The sequence below is a fragment of the Pollicipes pollicipes genome, unplaced genomic scaffold (assembly GCF_011947565.3).
Source record: "Pollicipes pollicipes isolate AB1234 unplaced genomic scaffold, Ppol_2.1 Scaffold_7231;HRSCAF=8579_pilon_pilon_pilon, whole genome shotgun sequence".
Taxonomy (NCBI): Eukaryota; Metazoa; Arthropoda; class Thecostraca; order Pollicipedomorpha; family Pollicipedidae; genus Pollicipes; species Pollicipes pollicipes.
Genome location: NW_023597034.1, coordinates 11,579,416 through 11,590,891, shown reverse-complemented (window position 1 = coordinate 11,590,891; position 11,476 = coordinate 11,579,416). Strand labels below are relative to the sequence as shown.

Genomic DNA, 11,476 nt, shown 5'->3' with positions numbered 1-11,476 from the left:
CACTTGTATGAGGTTTTGAACTGAAATAGCAATTTTAAGATCATTCGGTGCAGTTCACAGCCCTGTTCTTTCGAAGACCTAAACCTAGTTAACCCATATCCACCAAGAAGTGCAGACTATTGTGTGTAGATTATTTCGAGATCATTCAGACATAGATGACGCATATAAACGTCATTCAAAGTCTGCCAGCCATTGGCCGTGCATCGTTCAAGACCAACAATATAATCGTCGAGCCGCTCATCAGAGACGTTGGTGAGCACGATTTCCAGGTAGAACGGCCGTCAATTGGATCTCAAATAATGTTGTGCATGCTGTGCAAGTTTCAATCATGAATTACGTCTTGTACTACATGATGCAAAAAGTTGGACATAGTAGTTATTACAGAATTAAGGCTTGTGATTGAATAGGTTAAGAATAGCACCACAACCGAGCATGTACATGCAAGTAAACAATTGAACCGCTCAGGTAAGTATACAAGACACCATGAGGAATGGCCAGAACACTAGCACATAATGATACTTGGTTCGGCGCTGCCACGGCCACCTCTCGGGCGATTGAAGTACTACAAGTGAATGTTGTGATGACAATTTCGGACGGCTACTTTGGCAGCGCCTAAACGTCACAAAAATGTTCCATGTTACGTTAGAACAATGACGTAGTGTGGAAAATATTTACTAAATAGACGCATTATATATAGACGAAATAAAAGGGTATGTGGTGGCACTGCCTGATCAGATTTGAAAATAAGCTGAGAGAAGAGTAAGAACCATAGCCGTACCAGTGTCAAGCAACGTGAGTAATGTGAGGGAGCGTTCATTATTTACCTCACGTGTGAATGGGAAGCGGATGGAGCGTAACCGAACGGCTCTTTAGACAGGGTAACGTTTCGCTAAGGTGTGGCTGCACACCATGCTAAGTTATGAAGAACGTAAACTCTAGATCTAGATACCATTGGCTTACTCCTCTTAGAACACACTCGTATTTATGAAGGATATTAATGGCGTAGATTGGTTTGGCATAGGTAGACCACATTTTCATGAAGTCTTGGGCTGGATCTCCACATTGTCCACCCGTCCACCCAACTAAGCAATGCTTATTGGTGGCTGAAACTCGAGGAGCTGGAGTTCTTCATTACTGGGCAGCACCACGTTTATGCGAAACCGTAAATGGGGTGAATAGTTTCACTATGTGTTTTGATACGGGCTCAACTGACATATCTCTTAAGACTAATCGCGATCATGTGTTGTGGTTCACGTTCATCGATCTGTTTATCTGTCCAAGATACAGGGATATAAATGTTTCAAGTGATCGTGATGATGTGTAACAGTCGTTTGATATTTTTTGGCATTCGCCCGATATTTCATAATCATACATCGGCATACCATCTGTACCCTTGAATTGGCTAGTGCTCGAGTTTGTGCACAGTTTAAACTACCAGTTTAAACTTGTTAAAAGGACGGCGAACTATTCCCTAAATGAATGGTTTTGGCATGGACATTTCATTGACATGGTTTTAGTGCACACCGGCGCTAAAAAACCAAACATCAAATGCAGAATTGCATGGAACGCAAGCATGAAGTCCTTCCAGCCTTGCAGCGTGCCCTAGAGGTCTTTATATGGGTCTGTCGCCTTTGGCACGACATCACGTTTAGAGTACGGTGAGCCTGCCCAAAGGCGCGGGGGGTGACCCGCGAAATATGGCGCGCAAACACGGCCCCAGATCGATTGCCAAGCTACGGCGCTGACAGGTGGCAGCTGGCGAGCAGGGGGAGGTAGTGGAGGGGAGGGGGAGGGGGCACCAACACCTCCTGCAAACCGGAACTTGCCGCGCTCGGCCTCCCCTAACGTCGTCCTGACGGCCGGAGCCACCGCCAAACGGCGCAGTGCGCGAGTCAGTCGTCGCCCGTCTCCCTCCCTCGCCACGCGAGTGCCTGCCGTAATCGGACAAAAGCGTCACCGGGCCGGGCCAGGCGCAGCGAAGCCGGACCAGGCGCAGCGCGGCCGGGACAGGCGCAGCGCGGCCGGGACAGGCGCAGCGAAGCCAGACCAGGCGCAGCGAAACCGGACCACGCGCAGCGAAGCCGGACCAGGCGAACCGAAACCGGACCAGGCGCAGCGAAGCCGGACCACGCGCTTTGCAAACCGTGCCATGCGCTTCCCAGCCGGACCAAACGCCTCGCAGTGGACGGGGTGCTTTGCAGTCACGCAAGACATCGTCAGGCCAGATTGGCCATGTTTCGCCTCCGTGATGGCTCTGGCAGAACAGTGGGTGAGAGAATGGTGGGAGTCTAGAGGGCGGGCCGGTCAGCGCCAGGGTGTGATCATCTCTGCGGCTGTGGCTGCGGCAAGTCGCGTGCAGACTGATGGCTGCTCCACTAAGTGGGTATTCGGGTTGGTCAAGAGGGTCACTTATCTGCACAGCTCGGCCAGCAGCGTCACATGGTCTGTTGACACGCCGCTAAGTCACCGGCGATTGATTTCTGAGTAGCCCGCAGGCCGGCCTGAGCTGAACGACAAGCGTGAATGGATACGGGACTGCCCATCATATTCCTCTTAAGCGCATCAACAGTGTACCAGTATGTGATAGGTTAACTCGCTAAGAGCGCCGCTCTGAGACAGACACACGGCGCATTTACATGTGAATGTCTGGGTGGTTGTGACTGAGTTTCAACCTATCTCACAGCGTGTTATAATCGACTAAGTTGCTTTGGTTCGTGCTCAGTTTAGACGGCTGTAAGCTGAGAAGTAGATAATATCACGGTATATATATATATATATATATATATATATATATATATACACTGCCCCAGACTAAAAAGCAAGAGCCAAGTCGTAAGTTCGGTCCAGGTAGGAAGCCATGGGAGCTATGGACGTGCGTTCAGGAGCTGGTTTTAAGCTGTTAGAAAAAGCATAATGTGGCTGAGAAGTATGAGTTCATGAGCCAACTATGAGCAGACCAGGTCTGTGATTGTGCAAATAGTCCAAAGGCTGTCTGCGAGCTGTCTCGAGGCCCCGCCGAGCACGATTTGGCGTTGCAGTGTTACATGCTACTGGTCTCGCTGCTGTGCATCATCGCCATTTTCGTGCTGACGCGGACGCTGTTCGGCTTGCGCCACGTGCAGCTGGTTCTCGCCCAACGCCCTGAGGTGAGGGCCGCAGCGGCAGCAGAGTGTCCACATGTTTCCTCCATATCAACCCTGTTCGTTGCAAAATCACCCGTTAATTCCGTCACAAAATCGTTTTTTCCAGTGGTCTCAGGGGCACTCGGCAGTTTAAAGTTCCGATTGGTTGTATATCAAATGAGGCAATCTCGTCACGTAAGTTCCGGTTAACTGTCGTTTAAATGACGTTATCTCGTCATCAGGCACGCAAGCCGGAGCCCAGCCAAGGGGTGGGACACAGAATTGACAGAAAAGCACCCTGATCGTGGGAAGGGCCTCGCCCCGAACAAAATTCGCCGGATGAAGGCCATTTGTGAATATAGGCGTGCAACTAATTGATATTCTTCCATTTTTTTGCTTCTATAACTGGAATAGAAGCCAGAAGCTACCACGATATAAATTCTGACCAAATTTTATGGTTAATGAACTAAAGAAAGAAGCTTCGTCAGAATTTTTATCTGGTCTTCACGGAGTTATTAGGGACCCCACGCATGTCAATTGTGGATACAAATGGGTGAACAACATGTATTAACTTGGCCAAGCCATATTTGTCTGGACATGTTCATCACCCACAATCGAATAGCGATGCTAATTATATGCCTAATTTTGAATTCGCATGCTCGCAAATCTTGGTAACAAAAACCTCGACGCCAGGCCTTACAGGCTTCATAGGCTGCGTTGCGTCTGCCCTTTGGTGTTAATTGCAGTGGCCAACGTCTTTCGGTTTTACGGGAACTGTAACTCAGACCATCGCTGTCCTTGCTCTCGAGATTTCGGACGCAAAGACTCAAATCTTTTCATGCCAGGTGTTCCACCTATCGATTCTGCAAAAGAATGACTGTTGTCAGACAAACATGGGATGGCCTTGTTCGTTTTTCAACTCATTTTAAACCACTCTTTTCCACACAAATGAGACCCCTTGTTTCCTTTAGGACAAAGGGGCGTCGTGAGTGGAACATTAGCGCCACATTTTTGTTCAGGCCAGGAGCTGGAGGGCTATTCCGTTTCACCGCGGGGTGTCTTCCGGCTGTCATGTTGGGGACACGGGACGGGGTCTCCTGGTCGGTCTGGAGGCCCTTAGGGGGATACATCACATCACGTGGGTCTTTTCCCAGACGCCTTCTGACCCGCACAGTTGGCCTCAGATCGACACAAGAATTCTCGTTGACCCAACAACATCCCTGATTGCCGCAGGTGGTTCAAGGATTGGCGCATGGACTCGGCTTAGCAAGCCCATTCTGGAATTAGGTCGGAGGGCACGCTGTTCAAGATTGGGGGCCGTACTGGGAAGGGCCGTTCCATGTCCCATCGTGGTACACCATCATAAGTTAGAATGTTTCGTTTTACGTCAAAGAGCCCCAACTAACGCAGGAGGTCCTCTGTCACCCCGGGGTCAGATCTTCATTCTGTTTGGCAAATTGATCTTTCTAACCAACTCAAGGCTACTTGTTAACACTGAACATCCTGTTGGGCAACGACCCCCGAACGAATGAGGAGCCCTGCATGTTCCAGGGGCTCGACCAATGCAAATCACGGGCCCTGCCTTGTACCTGCTTATGGAAATCGGCCGCCAGAGCTCAGACCGGCACGGAGCCGACTGCTCCGTGTTGCTGATCTCTGGCCAAAAGAAAGGAACGATGTATATCAGTGGCCCAAAATCGGTTACAAGAAAACCTTTAACTGTCATTTTAAATCACGGCTCTACGGGCGGGGGTCCTTAATGTACCTGCAGCCAGTCCTTTTGGGCCCCTCAGCCTTTCCAACCAGGCCTTTGACCTTTCGTTCCGAGGGGGCCTTCAGCCCCTCTTCGGACCTCCTGAAACAAAGCCTGTGACCGACTCAGGGTCACTGGCCGACACATGACTCCCTGTTAGGCAATGTGGATCCCTGGCCGACGCAGGGTCCCAACCATTGTTTCAGGGACCCAGACCAATGCAAGTCGTGACCCGCAGCCTTCCTCCTGCTTGGGAAATGGGGCCCCAGAGTTCAGACTGAGAGGGAACCAACTGTTCGATGTTCGTCGTCTCCTGCCGACCGAGACACCCCCATTGTCTTGGAGGGTCCTCAAAAGGTGCAAGAGGACCTCTGACTGATATTTCAGATCACGGCCCCATGGCCCGCGATCCTGTATGTGACCTGCACCCAGTCCTTCGGGCCCTTATGCCCTCCAGCTGAGCCCCAGATCGCCGGGCCGCCCAGACCCTCTTCGGGCCTCATCGAACATCGTGAACCGGACCCCGGACCCCTCTTCATCCTCATCCCTTGTTCGGCTCGGGGCCCTTTATGGACACAGGACCCTCTTTTGGTACTTTGGCACCTGACAAGATACAGGGACCCTAACCAGTATACATCGCTGGCCCCGGCTTTGTATCTGGTAGGGAAGTGCCCATCAGGCCCATACTGACACGGAGCTGACTGTGCGATACTGGTGGTGCCTGACCGACAAATGGGCCATATCGACTCAGGGGGTCCCTAGTAAGCGCAAAGGGCCCTCTGACTGTCATTTGGGAGTCCGTCTCCTCAGGCCGGGGCCCTTTAATAAGACTCAGACCAGCCATTCGTGCTATCAGACCCTCCGATCGAGCCCCTGATCGTCGGACCCAGCGGGCCCTACGGGCTGTTCAGGCCTCCTTGAACACTGCCTCTGGTCCACTCGGAACCCTTGCCAACACAGGGCCCCCTATTAGGCATTGTGGGCTTCCACTCAGAAACCCTGGAACCCCTACCAATGTCAATCGCTGGCTCCTGCCATGTCCCTGCTTGTGCGATGGGTCCTTAGGGCCCGTGCCGACATGGAAGCCGACTGTGGGTTATTGGTGGTGTCTGACCGATATACAGGCCTTTACCAAATTCAGGGGGCTCCTGATCAACGAGCCCTCTGGATGACATTGGATGACATTGAAGTGCCCGGACCTGCGGGTGGGCTCCTGAATACCACCCTCCGCCGGCCTTTCGGGCCCTTCGGGCACTCAAATCGGCCCTTATTGTGGGTCCCGAGGTGCCCAAAGGCCCCTCACAACCTAAGGGGGAAGGGGGGAAGGGGTGGGGGGACGTGCCCCAGCCTGGTGCTATTGTCCGTCGTGTGAAGGATGTCTTCCTCTTAAGTACTGACTGTGGCTGGTGGATTGGACACAAATGCTACTTATCCTGTTCTATATTCATACCGCATCCGCTATTACTCATGACATCGTATTCGATTCCCAAGACCATGTCAGGACTCTTAGCTAGCATTTGTGTTGCAATGACGGACAAAGTGTGATGATGTTGGCATAAACAAATTGCAGATCACACGGGCGTCAGACAGCCATGTCAACCAGCTGTACATGACCCACGCGGGGAGCTCAAACACAAGAGGTTCGATGTCAGGTAATTGATGGCGCCGCTCAGGCAACGTCGCTGTATCAACAGAAGCCAACTGTTTACCCACCATCCTGCGCTGTACAGCCGTAACAGGTTCTCTCCTAAGGGCAACTTGTGCCTGTGTCACTCACCTCCATTTGTTTTGGTGGCACGCAAGCGCAAAATATCACTTATCATCACTTAGCATATGAACATCAACGTGGCGAAGTCTTGCTCTTATGCATCACATCTCAAGGGCGTGTATTAGCGCGCCTTCCGAGTCTGGGACCATTCAGGGCGCCAGCCGGACTGCAGCCGAGCTGCCAGGTGACCGCCACAGGGCGAGACGCAGTGGACTCGTACGCCGGCCCGTGTTTGACAGGCAGCTATCATCGAGGTGGTGGTGCCGGAGGCACGGACTCGCTGGCCGGCACGGTGGCCACGGGTGAACTCGGTGCTACTGCCACACCAACCACTCGGTCTGGTTCCACCTGGTGGTGCAGGAGTCAGCCGTCGCCCATCTCAGGTGCGACGGCATGGCGGAAGGATGACACGGGGGTGCCGGAGGCATTGACGGAGGTTGACACCGCTATTGTCAGCCGAAGAGTCTGTCGTTTACTGGTTCGGAGGTGAATGGATCGTTAATGAAGATCTGTCGTATGGCATGCTCTGCATGTTCTGTGAGTTCCAAGCATCTAAGCTCGTATATTCGATGCAATGCGTTAGATAGACTGCATGTGTTTTCCGGCTGCTCTTGATATTATAATGCTGTCAGTAGTCACATATTATTCCTCGCAAACAAATATTCAGCAACTACTCGCGGGACCGATGCTTCATACCGGAATTTTTATCCCTTACAGAGTCATCATGCAACCAGCTCACGTTGCCGATGCAGAAACCAATCCTGTCATTTACAGCGACGCAATAAACTTGCTGTGTTGCAGAGCTTGGCTCAGAGAGATCCCGAACGACCGTCTTCGATACCAGATTCTGGTATTCCCCGAGGATCTGCTAAAGCTGACAGACCATGACGTCTCCTCCGCTGAGGTCTTCCTTGCCGACATTCTGCCCAGCTCAGTCACAGGAAAAGTAATCTACCTTAATAATGACGTCATCGTTCAAGGTCAGTGCATTTGTATGTTTTCCATACACGCCACACACACACACCACACACACACACACACACACACAACACACACACACTGCACACTGCACACTGCACACTGCACACTGCACACTGCACACTACACACTACGCACTCTATATATATATATATATATATATATATATATATATATATATATATATATATAATGATGAAGCCATGCATCTTTGAGATGCTTTCTTAGGCAACACAACAGTTCAGTGAGCAAATTAAGTTGACCTAATGTCAGGTATAAAGGTCACACCAAGGTGAAAACACAACCTATTTTGTTACTCTATTTGTTGCTATTGTTTTTTTTTACTTTTTTATTTACTACTCTATTGTTACTGTTTATATATATATATATATATTATATATATATATATATATATATATATATATTATACTAGAGTAGCAAATAGTAACTAGTAACAAATAGAGTAGTAATAAAAAAGTAAAAAAAACAAATAGTAACAAATAGAGTAACAAAAATAGGTGTTTTCACCTTGGTGTGACCTTTATACCTGACATTAGGTCAATTTAATTTTGCTCACATGAACTGCTGTGTTGCCTAAGAAAGCATCTCAAAGATGTAGGCTTCAATCTAACACTCGCTGTGGGTCAGATTGAAGGATGCCCTAGAAATTGCCTCGCCGAGACATGATCTGATTTTTGACCTGCCATGGGTAAGCGATCTTACAAGGCACATCTAAATTTTTTAACGCCAAACGCTTCGCTATTTAATCATCTACAGCTATGCAAATTTGGCCCGGATACGCCGTGCCGTTCGGAAAACCATTTTGGAAAAACCTTCAGGGAGGGGGTTAAATTGACCCCCCACACGAGCGCGTGTTAAACGTGGAGGCCCCGGCAATTCCGAGAGTGGAAGAAAATTCCTGTTGTGATTGGGCTATGTCCTTAATCTAAGTCAGGTGCGCCTGCTTTCTAGCAGCAGCACTTACAACCTGCCATTTGTTCAGGGGCAGTGTATGGCTGAGCGTTTCGGTTATGTCCATGATGTTGAAAAAATTGCAGTGATGGAAAGAGACTTCCGTGAAAGGCTGACTGCTGATGACGCTACTGGCAATGTACTTATGACTCGTTTGTCATATGGTATCGCATTACGCTACTGGCGACAATTTTTCTCCAAAACTTTCGTCGGCGACAAAAAGTACACTTTTACCACCCCTGACAGTGGTTGCCAAGTTAATCCACTGTGCATGGACACTGTGTATCGACGATCTTGCTCGGTCACGAAGGCTGTGGACAATCTGCGCGATCATCCCTGTGCTGGCGTGATCTGCATAATTCATTTCTTTTTATCTCGGTAACGCCACATCAATTTACTGCGTTCTGATGCCCCTGCGTGCGCCGTGAAGTGGTACCTTTCAGTTGCAGGATGTTCGCGGTGTGGTAAACAATTACCCCGCTTATAGGATGTTCACGGTGTGGTAAACAATCACCCCGCTATAATATCACCAACCTGTAAACCAATCAGACCAGTCTTTTCTCATGAAGATTTCAGCAACGACATTACACGAAGATAATATTTAAATATAAAAAATAGTTTTATCTTTCAAAAAGTTATTTACGTTCCCAAGGCGACGTCAGCAAAGGTGATTTGTGAGTCTGTAATGTTCCAGCTGGGCGGCGTGCAGCTCCGCGCTCGCGTCGCTCGACCACCACACCTTCCCATCTCTCGACGCCGTGCTGGTCTTATTTGACGTACAAGCACCTCCGCACGTCCGGCCTCTCATGATACATCGTGCAGTTGGCGCAGCGTGTGGATGAAGGGCGTGGCATCAGAGGTTTCTGTTGCCCAGGCAGTGGGCCGGCCTGCTCTCATGATACACCGTGCAGGTGGCGCAGCGTGTGGATGGAGGGTCATGGCATCAGAGGTTTCCGCTGCCCCAGGCAGTGGGCCGGCCTGCTCTCATGATACACCGCGCAGGTGGCGCAGCGTGTGGATGGAGGGCTTGGCATCAGAGGTTCCTGCTGCCCAGGCAGTGGGCCGGCCTGCTCTCATGATGAATCGTGCAGGTGGTGCAGCGTGTGGAGGGCATGGCGTCAGAGGCTTCTGCTGCCCAGGCAGTCGGCCGGCCTGCTCTCAAGTGACGTGTGCCGGCGTATTTCAGCGGACATTGCCGGCCTGCTGGCCGTGCCCGTGCTGCCGCACACGTTCGGGGCGTTTCTGATCGACACCCACTCGGCGTCCAAGCACGCCGATCCGGCAGACAAGCCGCTCTACGCGCTTCACGTCAACATGATGAACCGGTACGGCTGTCAGTGCCAGAGCAATGTGGTCGTTGGGCTGGCGTTAGTGCTGCCACTTTGAGCCCGCAAACCCGCAAGATGCAGGCCTTAAAAAATCCATACAGCTTTTAGCGGCATTGCTCACCACATCGTGGGTATTGGCGGGATACTATGTATATATATATATATATATATATATATATATAATCTTTGCATTTGTGTTTTCACAACCGAAATTTATGTACAATTAACTAGCATTTCTTGGAGATAAATGTCAATGGAGAAGAGGTTACTTGTTTTCATGTACATAATAACATAGAGAAGTAGCATTTTGTCATGGATATTCACAGCAATATCACGGATGCCATTTCATGAACGTATAATCCATGACATGCTGTTGCCTCAAAAATGAGCTGCCATGGCTCAATTAATGTTAAACCGTCCGTCGAGCAGTCAGGTTAACAATTCATAATGAGATGATAAAATCTTAACACCACCAAAGCAATTCTGTGATAACCCCCACATCAGTGGCATATTCTGCCATGCCATCTTCCTGTTCAGTTAGTGGGTTCCAGCCCCAGCCCTCAGCTAGTTTAAGTTGAGCCATTTATCCCTCCACAGCCCACCCTATAACTAATAAAAAATAATTACACTTCTGGATTTTGCACACCATTTGCCAAGTAGATCACAGGCCACATAGAACACAGGTCACATGTAAACACTCAATGTCTTGTATGCCCATCTGATGGATGCAACTACACAGAACATGTTCAAATATCGATCACCACCCAATGCCTCGAATAGATTGAAAGCATGACTCTCCACTACAACTCTAATACAAAGTAAAATGGCATAACAGCAAAGCATTCCACTTCCCTGCAGCTCAAACTTTGTCTGCAAATTACGCAAGTTTGCATAGCAATACAAGTATTGCTTTCTGCTATATGCGCACTTTGATTTGGTATTTAGCCAGGAGAAAAATCGCAAAATATTCCGATTTCCTTACGATCTCAGTGTTCCAGCAAAGTTTCAAACTAAGCCGCATTCAAGGACGAAATCGGCGCTGAAGGTTAGTCGGTAGCTGTTCGAGAGGCTCGGATGCGCAAGATGGCCTTTCATGACGTACTTACGTGGTCGTGAAAAAGGTCGTATTCTTCTACAAGACACGAAGATTAGAGGGTTTTGCTATTGAGGGTTAGGGAGGGGGGGGGGGGGGGGCTCGCAGATTAAGCGTCATTTTGTCTAGAAGAGATAATTGCAGCTGGCTTTAGTGGAGAAAATTTGCAGTTCCAAATGTATGTACCACGCATAGATCATAGATAGCTAGTTGGATATAATGCATCGCATTCAGCCTTGATATTTGCATTCTTATACTGGTTGGAGCTGTTTTGTTTATTGCATCTCAGGATATAGACTGCTGGTTTCTTTTGAAGAGCCTTTTGAAGGACCCAAGAGTATTTTGTCCTCAGCAAAGATAATTTATGCCTGGGACCAAGCTGATCGCGTATGTTGATTCTTGATCAGTCTCCCCAAAATGAATCCTAGTCCCATATCTTGAAACGCGTATAATTTAATAATT

General features: G+C 49.4%; 1 protein-coding gene across 1 annotated transcript; it reads left to right on the top strand.

Annotated features, from left to right (window-relative positions):
• Positions 1–3,044: 3,044 nt before the first annotated feature.
• LOC119109389 (glycosyltransferase 8 domain-containing protein 1) lies at positions 3,045–9,979 on the top strand. The gene is made up of 4 exons (XM_037233004.1): positions 3,045–3,146; positions 7,004–7,026; positions 7,445–7,623; positions 9,780–9,979. The coding sequence occupies exons 1-4, from the start codon at positions 3,045–3,047 to the stop codon at positions 9,977–9,979; spliced, it is 504 nt and encodes a 167-aa protein (XP_037088899.1).
• Positions 9,980–11,476: the final 1,497 nt, after the last annotated feature.